Raw genomic sequence first — 19483 nt, 5'->3', positions numbered from 1 at the left:
AAGACAAGATGGAAGATTTCAGATTTAAGGCCTGTCTTAAGAAAACAGGAGGGAAGGGTAGCACTATCGTGTGTATACATATAGATGATTGGCCTTGGATGAGGTAATACACATTTTTTAAAAGCATGTGTTTGGTTGGTTGGTTGGCTGGCTGGCTGACTGGCTGTAGTATCTGGTAAGTTCAGATACTGACCTTATACCAACTGCAGTATTTTGTGTTCAGAAAACAAATTAAGAAACAGCCATTAATCTCAGTACTTGAGACTTTGTGAGAAAAATTCAGAAGTAGCAGCAAAAGTCTAACTTTGGATTTGATTTCCTCCTCATCCTATAACTTTTCTTTAACTTTAATCATAATTTAAACCTACTTTAATTGTTATTGTATTGGGCATTGGCAAATACAGAGTTCATATAGCGTTATTTGCTAGAAACAATTATAGAAAGAAAAGTACTAAATAATATTAAGCAGCTGCTGTGTTCAATACAGAAGTAATTATGGAAACTAACCATGTAAATACCATTTACAAGCTCTGTGGAGAAGCTGGTGCCTGATTGAACCTTGAAGTAAGGTTAGATGGATAGAATGTGTTAGGAACAACTGACTTGTAATAAAAGACAGGAATTAACTTGTGCTTCCAGTAACTCACTAGTGAAGACCTTGTGTGAGCCAGAGCATGTGAGTTAAGGTCTTATAAGAAACAAGATCTGTTGGCTTGGTGAAAGGAGGTCCTCTGAAACAAATGTATTAGAGCTTAGATTGGATAAAGTTCAGACTCAGCTTTGAAGGTAACAAGTGATAAGGTATGATATTTTGGGGAAATTTGATTAAAGAATAGTGTATTAGGGTTAGGAAAAGAAATTTTGAGAAACAACAGTATTCACTGACAGGCCAGAAATAGGGACAATAAGCAAAATAGTATATGGCTTCAAAATACTCAGAATAATAGTATATGGTAGTGCACACCTATAATTCTAGCCCTCGGAGCTGGAGGCCAATGTGGCCTTCTCAGAGACCCTCAGAGGAGTGAGTAGAGGAGCCAGGGAAGTGTGGGAAGTCAGTCAGCTTATGGGTGCTTGTTGGTTTAATGGTGCTGCAGTTGAACCTTGGACTGTGCATGTGTTGAAGATTATACATGTAGCTGTCAGCTTTGTTTTATCCATGATCTTTCTTGGTTTATTAATAACAGATTAAGGAGCTGAGTTTTAACTTTGATAATAGTACTTGCCTACTACTGCTTTGCTAAGTCAGGTAAACAACTAAGTAAGTAAACAGGTTTTTCATGAAATTACATAATTGGTTCATTTGTGAGGTTGCTGAATTTGCAGGAAACCTCTGTGGGAAATGGGCCTGTTGCTGCTGTTCTACATCGTATCTGGATTGGCAGCCACACATCTGGAAAATGTGTCATGAGGCAGTCTCATCTTTGTGCCAGCTCTGTAGTGCAGTTACACAATCTGGATAACATTAACGTACTACCCACATAGGCAATGTTGCAGATGCTAGCCTTTATGCTGGCTAGTTGAAACATTCTATGACATGTGGCTCTACCTATTTTCTGTTTGTTTTGTTCTTTGTTTACCTCAGGTAACACTGAACATTCTACGTAATCTAGACTAGCTTCAAACTCTTAGTCCACTTCTCAGCCTCCCAAGTAGTGGGGTTACTATAGGCATACACCAGCATGCCTACCTGTATCTGTTTTTTGAGTGTTTTTTGAGTCTTTAGGTGCACAGTCACTCTTGGCTCTTTCCTGTCTCTGGCTGCTTTTGTGCTACAGTAGTGGGGTACTCAATACCAGAAACTGTTTGGTAAAGGCTTTGCCAAATGTTTACCAACTCTTATAATACTAAAAATTTTCAGTATTACCACCATTAAATGACAGTCTCCATGATAACAGTCCTCTCTCTATACTCCACCAGTGATGCCAAAATGGTAATGTTCCCAAAGCCCTGCGTGTATTATGCTAATGATAGTCTGAAGTCGGACTAAAAGGCAGTTCAGCTGTCTCCATGGCTGTCTTTCCTCTGTGCCGTTTATTTCCATTGAGTGGAAAAGTGATGAGCAATGTCTCCCCTGACCCTCTTCAATGTTGAGAATTGAACCCAAGAGCTTCACACATGTTAGGCAAATATAAGATAAATGTAGTTTTAAATATTTCTTGTAATTCGAATTAATTTGTTAGATTTATCAGGACAAAGACATTTATCACACAAAAATTATTTTAAAAGAAGCACTCATTTCATCTAGTTAACAATAGAATTATAAAGAGCCCTTACTTTGGAAAACTACTGGTGACTTGCTACATGTTCAGTAATTGATGTTTTTAATGAGCATATGTTCTAATATAGCATAATTTTTACTCTATTTCAACTTTCAGGAGAAGAGTTAAATTAACCTGAGGAACAGCTGGGAATAAAAGTTTTTTATATGTCAGCACCTGTGTGTATCCTAGTAATGGGTGTGTGTAATGAGAAACCTCTGCTGGGGATCATTTTGCCAAACACATACAATTAAGATTAATTGACTGGGTCATGTGAAAACCAGAATTCATTGCCAGTACATAGTTAGACAAATTAGGAACTGGGGGATCTAAATAACAGAATACCTTGGAATTTGGAGTTCCTTGTTGAAACCGTTTGTATAGAACTAAATGAGATGTCATTGGTACTAATTAAAATGTCTTTTTAATGTGTGCTAGAGCTGTACCTAACTGCATGTATTGTGCCACATGCATGCCAGTGCCTCTGAAGGTCAGATGAAAGGGTCAAATGCTCTGGGACTGGAGTTACGGATGGTTGTGAGCCACCATCTGGGCTTTGGGAATCTAACTTGAGACTTCTCAAAGAGCAGCCAGTGCTCTTAACCACTGAGCTATCTTTCTTGTCCCTAAGTAAAATTTATTAGATTACATTTATTATTTATTTATGAGTGTGTGTGCATGCACATGTGTGTACCCAGCATGTTGTTGCATGGTACTTAGATGTGAGGAGGTCAGAAGACCATTCTCTCATTCCACCATTTGTATGTGAATGGATTTTTGAGTCTTCAAGTGCACAATCACTCTTGGCTTTTTCCTGTCTCGGGCTGCTTTTGTGCTACAGTAGTGGGGGTACTCAATAGCAGAAACGGTTTGGTTTGGATGTGAATGAGATACATATTTTCTTGCTCTTATAGTTTGAAGGCACAATAACATACTTATTTCTTCTCTTGATGGAGACAAGAAAATATAAACAGGATCTAATTTACTTACCAGTCTAACTAATTCTGTTGGGAATTGACACAGTCACTAAGTATAAGTGACAAACACAGAGCAAATACATTTAAACAGGACCCAGTGGGAATTCAGTTTGGGAGTAGAAAAGTAAACAGGAGCATAGAAATTCTAGGTGTAGCTTTAGATTGAGATTTTGTTAAACAGAAAACCATCTGATCAGATTAAAGGCACGAGCTACCACTCATGGCTTTAAAATTATAATCTTAATACTTATATTTTTTCCATATGGTCATATGGGGAATTAAGTATACTCAAGAAATACACTAAGTCTGTGAAGAATTTAAGACTTAAATATTTAAGTGTTTTACTCCTAGAGTAGAGTTCTTCTAAAATAGTTTTTTGTTTGTTTGTTTTTTCGAGACAGGGTTTCTCTGTGTAGCCCTGGCTGTCCTGGAACTCACTTTGTAGACCAGGCTGGCCTCAAACTCAGAAATTCGCCTGCCTCTGCCTCCCGAGTGCTGGGATTAAAGGCGAGCGCCACCACGTCCGGCCTAAAATAGTTTTTAAGCCAAGGCTTCATGTCTGCTAGAGGGTCAAGCTACCACAGTGCTGTAACCACAGCCCCAAACAGTTCTGAATAGGCATCTTCCTAGGGTTTGATATGAGTTCGGACTTTGTTGTTGTTGTTGTTGTTGTTTGTTTTGTTTGCTTTGGGGTTCTTTGTCTTGTTTGTTTGTTTGTTTGTTTGTTTTGAAACAAGGATTTTCTGTGTAGCCCAGGCTGGTCTTGAACTCACAGAGATCGACCTGCCTCTGCTGCCCCACCCTTACTCCCTCCAGTGCTGAGATTAAAAGCTTGCACCGTGGATTAGTGTTGATGCTTTGGTTGATAGCTCATTGGACTGGAAGGATCGCTGCAGAGGCAAACATAATAAGTTCAAGAATCCAGGGAGGTGGCTCATGCTGGTAATTCCAGTATTTGGGAAACTGAAAGATTAGAATTGCTGTGCGTTCAAGATAGCCTGGGCTATATAGTGAATTCCAGCACAGCCTGAACCACAGAGCAGACCCTATGTCAAAAATAAATAAGTTTTAAAAAGAGAGTTGTAGAAACAACTGAGGCAGTAAAGTGCTTGCTATACAAGAATGAAAACCAGAGTTTAATACCCAGAGCCCATTTTAAAAATAAAACAAAATAAGCATAGTGGCACACTCCTATAATCCAGCATTGAAAAGGGAAGAGATAGGGGACTACCTGGGGCTTGTTGGTCATGTGAGATTTAGGACAAAGTCTGAGTTGGAAGAGTTCTTGGAGCCAAGCTGAGTGTAGAGGCCTTTGGTTCTCTGTGAATTCAAGGCCAGTCTGCTCTACATAGTGAGTTCCAAGACAGCCAAAGCTACAGAGTGAAACCCTATCTCAAAAAACAAACCTGCAAGAGAAAAATTGAAGCCAGGAATGAATATGAATAGCTTTTTCAGAGGGCCAACAAGATGGCTCAGCAGGTAGAGGCACACCTGACAACCTGAGTTTAATCCTGGATCCCACCTGGTGGCAGGAGGAATCTCAGGGAGTTGTCCCATAACTTTCACTGGAGTTTCACATGCGCTTTTTAAAACGGGGGATGGGTGTGGGGGGAGATTAACTGGTTTCAGAACTCTAGGAAGTAAAGGTTTGCAATATTTGAGGGGATTATTCACATACAGGAGAAAGGAAGGAGAATGAATTGTCACCCCCTTGAGTGTCTTCAAAGTTAGGATAAGGAGTTTCATAAAAGGAAGAGAGGAAGCAGGGTGTGGTGGTGCACGCCTTTAATCCCAGCACTCGGGAGGCAGAGGCAGGCGGATTTCTGAGTTCGAGGCCAGCCTGGTCTACAGAGTGAGTTCCAGGACAGCCAGGGCTCCACAGAGAAACCCTGTCTTGAAGAGGAAAAGAGGAGACAGGATGTGGTGTCCCCAGCTACTAAGGAGCTTTATGAGTTTGAGGCCTCCTGGGGCAACTTACTAAGACCCTGTTTCAAATGGAGGAGTGGTGGGCAGTACTCTGTTACTGTCCAGGCTTCTTCCCTTTGCAGTGCAGTTAGTAAACATTTTTATTTCTACTAAAGAATGAGGGCAGGTGGATGAAGCTCAGTTGTAGAGTGATGGTTGTCATGTTAAGCCCCTCTGTTCACTACTCAGCACTGGGGGTTTTAGGAAAGAGGAGACAAGGGATGTAACTTCTGATGGAAATAGCCAGGTGATGGAAAGAATTTTACTCCTATGGTAGCAGTGTTTGTGAATACTTTAAGACTGCAGAATGTTTGTGTTTGTATTAATAAAGAACAAATAGGAGCTTCTTTACAAAATGCCCATACCTTTCTCATCTTAATAGTTTGATAAATGAAGCATCCGTGCTCTACTACTCAGATTTTACTTTTACTTAGTCAGTAAAATAGTTACCATGCCTCTCATTCTTGTCAAAGAAATTATCAAAGATAAAGTGTTACAGAAAAAGTTACCATTTTCCTTTTAACTTAGCTATCTCCTTCTTTGATAGATTGCAAAGGTGGACTGCAAGGACGTGTTAGACATCATATGTAATCTGGAATCTGAGGGTCAGGATAACACAGCATTTGTTCTTTGTACAACTTACCTTACCCAGCAGCTCCAAACGGCCAGTGTATATTGTTCTTGGTAAGTATACTTACTTTGTATATACTTTGTTTGTTACTATAGAGCTTGGGATTTAGGATCTGTGTGAGATGTAAATCTTAGCACATAAATAAAATCTTGATTACAATAAAATCATTTAAATAAAAATGCTATTAGTATAACATAGAAAAGGGATGGTAGGACGTTTCTCTTGCTGGTCCTGTGGATGGTTGTCTCTTGTCTCCCGTAGATGTCTTCTTTCTTGAAGCAGCATTAGCATTACGTCAGCATTATGGAACAGAAAGAAAGAGTATTTCCCCTTAACATTTGTTAATATCTTCTGGTTGTAACTTGCTCTAATTTAGAAACCCATTAATGAAAAAAATTAGATTACCTACGAGTCCAGCTAAAATTTGCATTACAAAAGGAAGTTCCTTTGGGTGCCTATTTGATTTGCAACCTTGGTACCATGTAGATGACATTGCATTTTTTATTTAGTTTTGTTTATGTATGCCTGTAGAATGCTTAGTTACTAAAAAAAAAAAAAAAGAAAGAAAAAAGAAAAAAGAAACAAATATATCCATAAACTCTTAATTCTAAATGTATTAGATTTATTAGATAAACTTGATAGGCAGGAAATACTTGTCAGTGAACATTTCATTAGCAATAGAAACACTGCACTGGAGCAGCTGAGAAAGGCGCCAGCTTGAGGAAAGCTTAGCTTTTTCTTTTTTGCTTTTTTTTTTTCCCCTAGAAAATCTAGTAAAGGCCTTTCATGTACTTGATTGGTCTTCCTCTAGAGCTGCTTTAGCTATCTGTATGGTTTTCTTAGAGTGGGAAGAGAGTGTGTGACTCACGAGTGCATAGGTATACCCACTAGCCATGTCATGCTTGTGGAGATTAGAAGACAATCCTGAGTAAAGGTTTTTCACTTTCCACTTCCATTTTTTTGTCTACCATTTATATAGAAGTATTTATTGATATCCTGTAAATTACCTCACCCCATCATTCATTACAGTATGAGGCAGTAGAATCAGTGATTGAGAAATGTTATGATTTCTTAGTCTCAAGTTTGAAGTTATAAAGCACAAGCCCAAAAGTTTTGCTTCTTCCTTGAGTGCATTCCTTTCACTCAAACAAAACATTTTTTTTGTTGTTGTTTTGAGCCAGTGTCTCCATATCCCAAACTGACCTTGAACACTCTGTTCTCCTGGTTCCACTAACCAAGCTTTGACCCTAGGGCTTTACACAGAGAAGAGCTGCTGTGGGCCACAGCCACATAACACAGACTAAAATGCAGGTTGTAATCTGTCACTGAATCCATGACACCGCATGTGTGTGTCCTATGAACAAAGAGACTGTGGGGTAAGGGCCCCACCCAGGTCTTAATAATCATTGTAGGCATTTTACCAGAGTGAAATAATATAAATAAAACAAATTGTTAAATAGCAGTGAGATGTTTTATCATTAAATCAAGTAAAACCTTTTTTTTTTTTCCACTAGGAATCTGGAGATTAGAAATTCTAGCTTCAGCAAGTAGATTAGAAACAAAACCTAAATTTTTCTTAGTATGGTTAAATATATTTCATTTTCAATAATAAAAACATCTGCTAGTTGTATCTAGACTTTTGAGACAGAATCTCTCAACATAGCCCTGGCTGTTCTCCAGCTCACTGGGTAGTCCAGGCTGGCCTCAAATTCACAGAGATCCGGATCTGCCTCTGTCTCTGCCATGTAGTTAATAAAATCGTATATAGAACATTATCTTCTTGTTCTTTGCTGCTACATATGCTGGGCTAGCTGGCCTAGGAACTTCTAGAAATTCTCTCTCTTCCTGGCATCTTGGAACAGGCACAGAACTACAGATTCTATACTTCTGCATCCGGCTTTACATGAGTTCAGAGAATTCAAGTCAGGCCCTCATCTTTGTATGACTGAAGAGTCTTTAAGTATTTTCAGAAACACACCCACGCATTTATTGTACTTTTATTTCTTGTTTGTTTTCCTCCTTTGGTTATTTGGGATAGGATCTTAATCTGTAGCCCAAGCTGGTCCTAAATATAAGGTACTGCCTCTGTGCAGACATGAGGCATCCCACCCACACCCAGCTTCAGACCTTTCCTCCTATTTGTGTGTATTTCATGAGTACTTGTGCTTAGAGAGCAGAGGTCAATTGTCTTCCACCTGTTTTCCCTGCTTCCTCTCAGCAAACCCAGAATTTTCCAATTAGGCTGACTGAGCTGGCCAACAAACATGGGGATCCTCTGTTTCCAGGATACCAGTACTGGGACTCTAGTGTTCCCCACACCCAGCCTTTCACATGTGTGCTGGGGATCCAAACCCAAGTCCTCATTCTTGTACAGCAAGGCCTTTACACACGAAGCCATCTCCCCAGACTCCTCCCACAAGTTTTTAGTGTTCTTGACACAACTTTTCTTTTACAGTGGTCTTTTTCTTCCCCTTTTCTTTTTACTCAGCCACGATTCACCGGAACCTGTAGCTGTCTCTAGGATTAATGCTGTTCCCTGGAAGTGGGAAGGGATTAATGGGGATTTATTTTTCCTCTTGGAAAAAAAAAAAAAAAACAAACAAAGAAAGAAAATCTTAGTCACTTTACACTTTGTTAAAAAGCTTCTTCTTTCAAAACGAAATAGAATCTAATTTTAAAAAGAAAACAACAAAAACCCTTTCTTCCTTTTGTGGGGTGGGTCTAGATATTGCAGTCAGAAATAATCACCACACATAACAATAAATTTAAGAAAGGTTTAATTGCAGAACTACTGTTCAAGTAAGACTAATTTGTTATGCTGGGCACTTTTGTGTGTTTAAGATAGAGGGAATCCATGGCTCTTGTTTAGGAAAGTATTTCAAGACTGGAGTTGCAGCTCATGCTTGTCATGAGGATTTAGGAATCTGAGGGAAAGGGGGCGCCATGAACTTGAGGCTGCCCTGCCTACAGAGTATGAACCCATTGCTAGCAAAGTTTAAGTGACATTTTTGTTGTGGGGTGCCCTCAAAGTCCACAAGAGGGCATCAGATTCTTGGTGGTTAGAGTTACAAGCAGCTATGAGCCTCCTGGTTTGGGTACTGGCATCCAAATTTGGGTCCTCTACAAGAGCAGGAAATATTTTTAATGGCTGAGCCATCTTTTCAAACCAGTGAGCAAGCGTCCCTATGTGGGTATGTCTGTGTATCTGTATTCATGTGTGCTCACATGTGTGCACATGCATCCCGAGACCAGTAGAGGATGTAAGGTTCCCCTGAAGCTGGAGTTACAAACCATTTGTTGTTCATTTCTAGATATGGATGCTAGAAACCAAATTCTGTGCCTCTACAAAAGTAACAAGAGCTCTTGATTATTTGACTATCTCTCCGGCACTAATGAAATTTTTTATTTAGGGTTTTTTGTGGTTTTGAGACTGGATCTTGCTCTTCATTCCAGCTGGCTTCTTACCTATCGAATAGCCCATCCTGGTCTTGAACAGATAACAATACTCCTAACCCAGCCTTTAAAATACCAAGATTACACATCTGCTACCATGTCTGGCTTTAGAAAGTAAATTTAAGATAATTTACATTGCATAGTCTTTAATCTTCAGAATTATATGTAATTGGCTTTATTTAGTAGATTTCACATACACACACAGGAACTCGGGGGAGGGGGTGCACATACTAAGCAAGTATTATACCTCTAAACTATGTTCCCAGCTTTCACATACATATTTCTTTTGAAAGATACTCTTTATTCATTCATTCAATCATTTGAGAGCAATGTCTATCTACATAGCCCTGGCTGTCTTGGAAGTCACTTTGTAGACCATTTTACTTAAACATTCAGTGACATGGGCTTAGTGGGGCCATCAGGTTGACAGGCTGCACAGATTTCCTTGGTTCTTGCCCATCTCATTAGAAGAGGGTTTAATTCACTCAATATAAGCAGACTAATCCAAAAGTTAAACCTTTTAGAACACGGGGGAATCTACGAAAGAAGCTTAATGGCATCATAAAGGAAGTAGTTGGTTTTTAGCTTTACACAGACAAGGAGAGGAATCAGAACTTCCAGGATGGATGGTGTTGCCCATTTTAGGGGAGTAATGGAGAATATAGACAACTTTTCATTTGGTTTCTGTTGCATGTATTGCCAGCTTACTTTCATTGACACAAAAAAAAAAAAAGTGGTCAAATGGGACAGCAAACACAAGTTTAAATATTTAATACAGCCATTTTTCTTTACAGGGAGCTGACTCTCTTTTGGAGTAAACTGCAAAGAAGAATTGACCCATCTTTGGAGACATTTTTGGAGCGTTGTCGGCAGTTTGGTGTCATAGCTAAAACACAACAGCATTTATTTTGCCTGATTAGAGTCATACAGACTGAAGTGAGTAGTTTATGCTTTCCGTATTGATCGTGGCAACTTCTCAGAGAATTCTTGTTGGATAAAGAGAATCTAAAATTATGGAGTTGGCCCTGCCTCGCTGATGTGCACACTGGCCTCTCAGGAGCCACAGGTTGGGTCTGGTGTGGGGGGTTTGAGACACTGTCTCACGTAGTCCAGGGTGCAATCCAATGCCGGGTCCTCCTGCCTCCTCCTCGGTACTGGTTACCATGTTTGTACTACCATGCCTGGCTTTTTGGTTTTAAAACTAACTTTGAGCTGACTCCCTCTCCCTGTCTCACTGTCATTCTAGAATGAGAAATGGGGATCATGGGACTTGCCATGTGGGTGCTGGAAATGAAACCCAGGCCATCTGAGAAGCTGAGCAGTGTGTGCTCTTAACCACTGTGTCGCCCATCTCTCCAGTTAGATTCATCACGTCTCTTTAAAAACAAAACAAAAAACATTTATTTCTCTGTGTGTGAGTACACACCACATCTTATGTAAAGATGAAAGTAATTGTTTTCCCTTTCCTATGTGGCTCCTAGGGAATGTATTCTTACCCACTGAGCCCATCATCTTACTGGTCCTGTCTAGACTTAAGTTTAAAGAGCCAGTCTGGGTAGTATAGTTAGTGTAAGGTCAACTGATTGGAGACCATTATTTTCGAAGTCCCTTTTGATATCACATGTATAACATAATTGTATAATTATGTATTTAAGTATTCATACTTGAGGAAGAGATTTTTCTAAAGCTGAATGCCAATCAACAAGAGTTCTCTCTCTTTTTTTTAAGCGGGGCTTAGAAAAATAATACTAGTTTACAATTATGGGGGTTTTGCACCATATTTGCATCACATGCACGCCTTGTGCCAGAACTGGGTGTTGGATCCTCTAGAACTGGAATTTTCAGATGATTCAGAGCCACCATGTGGATGCTGGGAATCAAAGCCAATCCTCAAAGAGCAGCCAGTGCTCTTAACCATTGAGCCATCTCTTCGGCCCTATTTAAGTGGGTTTGGTTGGGTTTTTTGTATGTGTTTGTTTGTTTTATTTTGTTTTAAGACAAGATCTTGCTATACAGTCCATGCTAGCTTCAGTTTTGCTGTTTGGCTTTCCTAAAACAGAAATTATATACATGAGCCACCAGTGATAGATACTTAGGGTTAATTTGGAATCTACAGATTTTTAAGAACACAAAATAATGGGGAAGCTGCTAGATATTAGAGAAAGGTTTTTGTTGTTGTTGTTGTTTGTTTGTTGGTGGCTTTTGGGTAGGAGTTGGAGTTGTTGGTTTTGGACAGGCTGAGGAATTTACCACTTAACCTGCAGCACCAGAACTCTCAGATGTGGGTATGAGCTATATCCTTGCATAGTCCTCACATGATGTCTTCCTGAAGGCAGAAGAAATTTAAAGTGGTAGGTGAAAGGGAATTAAGTTGTAAACTTGTTAAAATTGAGATTTCTTAACTAAGATTCATGGTGGCATGCATAGAAAAATTCTCCTCTTTTTATATAGAAATGTAATATAAATTAAAATGGATACAGTTCAGGTCCACATGTATAAAGCACACATTGCTTAATACCAATTCAAAGTCTTAAGCTGTGCACCCTGACTTTTCTAACCTTGACTATGGTATGTCCATTTAGAGAGCAGGAGAGAAGTAGGACAGATACTCCATGATATGATACACTTTCCTAACCTAGATAGCAGCACATGCATGTGGGTCATCCAGCTGCAAGAGGGGCTAGGCTATGTATGTTTCATTGTTATGGATGACTTTGTAACTATTTTAAAATCAAGCAACACATACCTGTCTATAATTACAGTACTTGTGAGGCAAAATGCGGCATCAAAAGTTCCAGTTAGCCGCAATAGCAAATTCTTCTCAACTAACCAAGGACTGGAATTATAGTGAACTGGGCTAGGATTTGCAAGACTCTGTAATCAAGATGCTTGTACTTTGATATGGCCCAAGGCTGTCATCTGAGTTTCTACATGATTAGTAATCAGGACACGCATGTTCATTCCCTCGGCCCAAACAAAAGCTAAGCTTGGTAGCACACACCTTTAAATCTGGCATTCAGGAGGTAGGCAGATCTCTGTGAGTTCAAGGCCAGCCTGGTCTACATAATGAGTTCCAGGACAGCCAAAGGTACAAAGAAACCCTGTTTCCAAAAAAAAAAAAAAAAAAAAAAAAAAAAAAGAGTAGAAGGAAAGAATATGAGGCTTGGAGAGTTGAGAGCTTGTATCAAAGTCTAACTCGAACCTATGCTGCTGACCACTGCTCATTTTACCACACAGTCCTCTTGGCTCACTGTGTCGCATCTCATTTCAGCTTTTCCATAAATTCATGCATACTATAATCTTTGGGGTTTGTGATCATATCTTTTTGTGAGTTTTAACTATTTTCCAGGAAGTTATTTTAGAGAACTTGTCTAATTTCTCTTCCTCTGTGGAAAACAGATTTGGTTACACCTTTGACTAATGTACAAAACAATTCTTTCAGAAGAAATTGGAGAAGGGTCAGTTACAAGTGTTGGGACTTTGAAAACCACATGGTTTTTATACAAAAAGTTCCTTAAATCCACCTGTATAAGCACTTGTATACCTGTGTTGCCTCGTTCTCTACTTACTTTGTGTGATTGCTTGTATCTTCCCACCTCAGCCTTTTCAGTGCAGGGATTATAGGGATCTGTTAATACCTAGGTTTAAACTCTATCCATTTTACCCAGCATACCACCATTCTTTTATCTTTTATTGAGTTCTTGTCCCATTTGGACTCGTGTACATTTATATTTGTGTATATATTTGGTTCATGGGTTATTTCATTGAAGGGTAAGAACTATTTGAGCATACAGGATCATCAACAGTGCCTGGTGGCACAGCACACACCAAGACCCTGTCCCAAAACAACTGGAACAGTATGCTGTATAACTGCAGAAACTGTAAATATATCTTCTTGTTCCTAATAACGATCTAATTCAGTCCTTTGCATGTTGAGACAAGAAGGATCTAAATGTGACTCTGGGTGTGGTGATATTTGCCTGTGATCCCAATATTTGAGGGAGGGAGCTTCAAGGTATGTATACATTTGCCTGAAGGGAAAAAAGGATTTAAGATGAATTTTGAGAACCCAAAGGATTATTTAGTTGGTGGCACTATATCTTTAGTTGTTTGTTAAAGTTGTTTTAGAGCAGACTTTTCTGCTTGGTGGCATTTTAACATGTTCCATTACTCATGGAACAAATAGTTCTGTTCCCTTGAATTTATCAGTATAAGCTGGACAGGTATATATTCCATCTTTCATGTGCATCTTTGGTGAGAATGTAGGCCTCTGTACATTCCTGCTTACACAATAAACAGAAAAGCATACTGAAGAATATTACAGTTATAATAATGGAACTTTTAATTAGCCTTTATCGATAATAAATAGCCTTTATCCACTGGGCTGTTTCACTGCCTTGTTTATTTCAGGCTAGCCCCAACTCTACTTAGCCCTAGCTGGTCACTAGTAATCCTCCTGTCTCAACTTCCCAACTGCTAGAATTATAAACATGTGCTAAGAACTCTGAAAGTTTGAGAAGTTAAGTGGGGATGGGAGGCACTAGAGATAGGGTTTCTCTGTGCAGCCCTGGCTATTCAGGAACTTGATCTAGAGAACAGGCTGGCCTCAGACTCAGAGATCATACTGCCTGTGCCTCCCAAGTGCTGGTATTAAAGGTGTGCACCACCACCACCACCCAGTATAAGAAATTAAACTATATTAGCATCAGAAATTAGAGTAATCCTTTATGTATAAAAAGACTGACTTTTCCTTCCTCCTTTACTTACAGGCACAAGATGCTGGCATTGGGGTATCAATTTTATTATGTGTCAGAGCTCTTCAACTCAGATCAAGTGAAGATGAGGAAATGAAAGCTTCGGTCTGTAAAACAATTTCCTGTCTTTTACCAGAAGATTTGGAAGTCAGACGAGCCTGTCAGCTTACAGAATTCTTAATTGAACCCAGTTTGGATGGATTCAATATGCTGGAAGAACTGTATTTGCAGCCAGATCAAAAATTTGATGAAGAAAACGCACCAGTTCCAAATTCCCTGCGGTGTGAGCTTTTACTAGCTTTAAAAGCCCATTGGCCCTTTGATCCTGAATTTTGGGACTGGAAAACTTTGAAGCGACACTGCCACCAACTCCTGGGACAAGAAGCCTCAGATTCCGATGATGACCTAAGTGGCTATGAAATGTCTATTAATGATACAGATGTCTTAGAGTCATTTCTCAGTGACTATGATGATGGAAAAGAAGATAAGCAATATAGAAGAAGTCTAACAGATCAGAATAAGGAGAAAAGAGACAAAAAGCCCATTGGTTCCTCTGAGAGATACCAGAGGTGGCTTCAGTATAAGTTTTTCTGTTTGTTGTGTAAGCGGGAATGCATAGAGGCCAGGATTCTCCATCATTCCAAGATGCACATGGAAGATGGAATATATACCTGTCCAGTTTGTATTAAAAAATTCAAGAGAAAAGAGCTATTTGTTCCTCACGTAATGGAACATGTTAAAATGCCACCAAGCAGAAGCCACCGTTCTAGAAAGAAATTACTATTGAAAAGCGCTCAAAGGGGTATTTATCCCAAGAGTCCTACTGGAAGTCTGGAACAAAATCCAGAGCAAGCCAGGGGAGAGTCTCATGAATATGTCACATTTAGCAAGTTAGAAGACCGCCGCCTGCAAGACAGAGACTTGTACCCGTGTCCGGGTACAGATTGTTCCCGTGTGTTCAAACAGTTTAAATATTTAAGCGTGCATCTTAAAGCTGAACACCAAAATAATGACGAAAACGCCAAGCACTACTTGGATATGAAAAATAGGAGAGAGAAGTGTACTTATTGCCGGCGGCATTTCATGTCAGCTTTTCACCTCCGAGAACATGAGCAGGTGCATTGTGGTCCTCAGCCTTACATGTGTGTCTCTATAGATTGCTATGCAAGGTTTGGGTCAGTGAATGAACTCCTTAACCACAAGCAGAAGCATGATGACCTCCGTTACAAATGTGAGTTGAATGGCTGCAATATTGTGTTCAGTGACTTGGGCCAGCTTTACCACCATGAAGCACAACACTTCAGGGATGCATCCTACACATGCAATGTCCTTGGCTGTAAAAAGTTCTATTATTCTAAAATTGAATACCAGAACCACCTCTCCATGCATAATGTTGAAAGTCCAGATGGAGAATTAAAGAAATCAGTGAAACTTGAGGAACCTGGAGCAGGTGGGAAGCAAGATTGTGTGGACCAGTCCCATCTACTTGATGAAACTGAGAAGTCCCATTCTCTTGAAGATCACCATCTCTGTCCAGGGTCAGCTAGTGCTCATATAGACACCACAGAGACCCTGAAGGACAACAGCGACAGCAATTCTAGTGATCAGTTAAGTCACAGCTCTTCCACGTCAATAACTGAGGAGTTAATTGACACCCTAGACCACTCTGAAACCATGCAGGACCTGTTACTGTCTCATGAGAAAGTCTTTGTTCCCTCCAGTTTAAAAGACAAGTGCTCCAATGTGGCTGTTTGTTTTGATGGAACTAAATTCACCTGTGGTTTTGACGGCTGTGGCTCCACCTACAAAAACGCAAGAGGGATGCAGAAACATCTGCGGAAGGTGCATCCGTACCACTGCAAGCCAAGAAAAATAAAGACAAAAGACCTCTTTAACTGCCTGGATGACAAACATAATGAAGCTGACAAGTTTGATGCAGAACCTAAACCTAGCTCTGATACAAATAGTGACTCCCCAGATGAAGGTCCAGATCACAGTATCCACACAAAATGCAAACGAGAACATCAAGGTTATTCCCCTGAACCTTCCATTTGTGCTTCTAAAAGGCCATGTACAGAGGATACAATGTTGGAACTTCTGTTACGTTTGAAACATTTAAGCTTGAAGAACTCAATAGCACATGGCTCTTTCTCAGGGTCATTGCAAGGGTGCCCATCTAGTGGTGCTAAGTCTCTTCAGTCAGTCCCATCTTCCATTTCAGACGTTAATCTTCAGAATCAGGATGAAAATATGCCAAGTCAGTACCTTGCACAGTTGGCGGCAAAGCCTTTCTTCTGTGAGCTTCAAGGATGCAAATATGAGTTTGTGACCAGAGAAGCTTTGTTAATGCATTATCTTAAAAAGCATAACTATTCAAAAGAGAAGGTCCTTCAGTTAACCATGTTTCAGCACCGATATTCCCCATTCCGGTGTCACATCTGCCAAAGGTCATTTACAAGAAAAACACATCTTAGGATTCATTATAAAAACAAACATCAAATTGGCAGTGACAGGGCAACTCACAGACTGTTAGACAGTGAAAAATGTGATCATGAAGGGCCATGCTCAGTAGACAGACTGAAAGGTGACTGCTCTACAGAACTTGGTCCCAACAGTAATTCAGAGACCACGCAATGTCATTCTAAAAAAGATGAATGCAGCTCAGAAACAGACTTGGAGTCCTCTTGTGAGGAAACAGAAAGTAAGATCTCTGGTATCTCATCACCAATAGGTAGCCATAGAGAAGAGGGAGAGGAGAAAGAGGGGAGAGGAAGTAGGCGGACTGTTGCTAAAGGAAATCTGTGCTATATTTTGAATAAGTACCACAAACCATTCCATTGTATCCACAAAACTTGCAATTCTTCATTTACCAATCTAAAAGGCCTGATTCGCCATTACAGAACTGTGCATCAGTACAACAAAGAGCAGTTATGCTTAGAGAAGGACAAAGCAAGAACCAAAAGGGAGCTTGTAAAATGTAAAAAGCTATTTGCTTGCAAATATAAAGACTGTAACAAGCGCTTCCTGTGCTCCAAGGCCCTGGCTAAGCACTGTAGTGACTCTCATAACCTAGACCACATTGAAGAGTCTAAAGTGCTTTCTGAGACGGAGTCTGCAGCGAGGTTTTCTTGTAACCAGCCTCAGTGCCCTGCTGTTTTTTATTCATTCAGTAAGTTGAAACACCACCTGTTGGAACAGCATAATATTGAAGGAGAAATCCATTCGGATTATGAGATCCATTGTACTCTTAATGGCTGTGGCCAGATTTTCAGCCATCGAAGTAATTACTTCCAGCATGTCTACTACCGACATAAGGACTATTATGACAACCTGTTCAGCAGCCAGAAAGTAGCAAATGAGCGGCTTCTAAGGAGTGAAAAGGTGTGTCAGACAACTCAGGCACAAGGACTGACGCAGACGCAGGGGCAGACACAGGGACAGACGCAGGGACAGGAACAGCAGGCTGCCAAAAGGCCATTTAATACTAAAGCTAAAAAATGTGGCTTACTCAAAGATAAAAAAGCTCCAATTACCTTTAAAACAAGAGCAGAAGCGATCCATATGTGTGTTGAGCATTCTGAGCACACACAGTACCCGTGCATGGTTCAGGGATGCTTGTCTGTGGTGAAGCTGGAAAGCAGCATTGTGAGACATTACAAACGTACCCACCAGATGAATAGTGCCTATTTAGAGCAGCAGTTGGAGAACCTTGTGGTTTGTGTTAAGTATGGTACCAAAATTAAAGACGAGCCCCCTTCAGAAGTAGAGCCCTGTGTAAAGAAAGAGGAAAGTACTAGCTGTGAATCGGTGCACACAGAGAATGGAGCCCCAGGAGACAGCAGTGTGCCCCTCCCAAACACTGATTCTACTTGCCCAGCTGAACAAGATGTCGGTCAGAAAGGGTGTTCAGAAAGAAACCCAGTTTTTGACACACACAGTCTGCTCTACAGGGGAACTTTGAAATGCAACCATTCTTCAGAAACCACTTCTTTGGAACAGTGTAATATAGCTCAGTCTTCTCCCTGTAAAATAGAAAGCCCCATACCTAATCCCAGTGGGACAGAAAGTGGTACTTATTTCACGGACTTCCAGCTGCCATTACCAAGGATCAAAGAAGAACCTGGGCAGCATAGTTCAGGGCAAGAAAACACTGTAAAGAATGCAACCCAGGTCCCAAAAGAGAATATTAGAAAGCATTCTCAGCCCAGGTCATTTGATCTGAAGACTTACAAACCTATGGGATTTGAGTCTTCCTTTCTGAAATTTATTCAGGAAAGTGAAGAGAAGGATGATGATTTTGATGACTGGGAGCCTTCAGAGCACTTAACATTGAATAACTCCTCTCACCCCAGTAATGACTTGACAGGGAATGTTGTGGCAGATACCATAGTGAATGAGAGTGCCCCTCAAGTTGACATACCTCATTCTTCCAGTGACCCTCCAGTTTCAGAGAACCTGACTGCAGTCCCACCATTAGTAGTAGCTGAAGCAACAGCAGTTCCTTCCTTGGAAAACCTGAGGGTTGTGCTGGACAAAGCATTAACAGACTGTGGAGAACTTGCCTTAAAACAGCTTCATTACCTTCGGCCTGTGGTTGTCCTTGAAAGATCTAAGTTCTCTACACCAATTTTAGACTTGTTTCCAACTAAGAAGACAGATGAGCTTTGTGTAGGAAGTTCCTGAATCACTGTTGTTTTTGAAGCACCTAGCTCCAGCACTGCAACATGGGGACACTTGCTAACGTGAACAAAGGCTGGGAATCAGCCACACTTGCTTAGGATAGAATAGGCTGTGTATGTACATGAATGTACAATATCTGTGTCAGCAGTATTGGCGGCGTCCAGTAGCTTTCCAGTTGGTTTATTGATTGGGATTTTTGTTTGTTTGTTTGTTTGTTTATTAAAAAAATGGAACTGTACTCTTGTTTGGTGCTAATTAATACATCAAATATACTGGGGCTTCCTTTTTCCAATTAAGTGTGCATGATTGTATATGGAACATATATTAAAGTCCCAGGGTGGGAGGGCTAGGGAAAGGGTAGGAAGTTCTTACTTGACTTGAATGTGCACCCAAGGGTGCTTTGTGTAATATATTGTACACTACAGCATCTTATATTTTTTGAGTTGAGTTTCAATAAATTACAATTTTTCACCCACTTGTTTACTCATAGAGTCTTCATGTCACATGCACACTGCAGCTGCACTTGTATTCTCTGGAGTGTGTCTCATATTTTACTCCAGTGATTTTTCTGCTAACTAAACCATATGTTTGTTCTTTTATGACCCTGTCTTAATGTTTTTGTGGTAAGAAAATCCTGAGATTTGAGTTATTTGCCTTAAGATTCAGGATAACTCCCAGAAGTAGACTGCAAAGACAGGAGAGGGTGTGCCAGGCAATAGCAACTTCAGAAGAAGGTTCTCAGAAAACTACAGATGATGCCAT

At 40.2% G+C, this 19483-nt stretch overlaps 1 protein-coding gene across 5 annotated transcripts in view; it reads left to right on the top strand.

Moving 5' to 3' along the window:
- Nucleotides 1-19196, top strand: part of Rlf (rearranged L-myc fusion sequence) — a 69239-nt gene extending 50043 nt beyond the window's left edge. For all 5 annotated transcript variants that reach the window (XM_017319915.2, XM_006502657.4, XM_006502658.2 and 2 more), the window contains 3 exons: nucleotides 5751-5887; nucleotides 10082-10223; nucleotides 14057-19196. In XM_017319915.2, the coding sequence (XP_017175404.1) occupies nucleotides 5751-5887; nucleotides 10082-10223; nucleotides 14057-18724 (4947 nt within the window). In that variant the 3' untranslated portion in view covers nucleotides 18725-19196. The remainder of the gene's footprint in view (nucleotides 1-5750; nucleotides 5888-10081; nucleotides 10224-14056) is intronic.
- The last annotated feature ends 287 nt before the right edge of the window (nucleotides 19197-19483 follow it).

Source organism: Mus musculus, chromosome 4, assembly GCF_000001635.26.
Source record: "Mus musculus strain C57BL/6J chromosome 4, GRCm38.p6 C57BL/6J".
Classification (NCBI taxonomy): domain Eukaryota; kingdom Metazoa; phylum Chordata; class Mammalia; order Rodentia; family Muridae; genus Mus; species Mus musculus.
The sequence above is the reverse complement of the archived record's forward strand: the minus strand, read 5'-3'. Positions and strand labels throughout refer to the sequence as shown.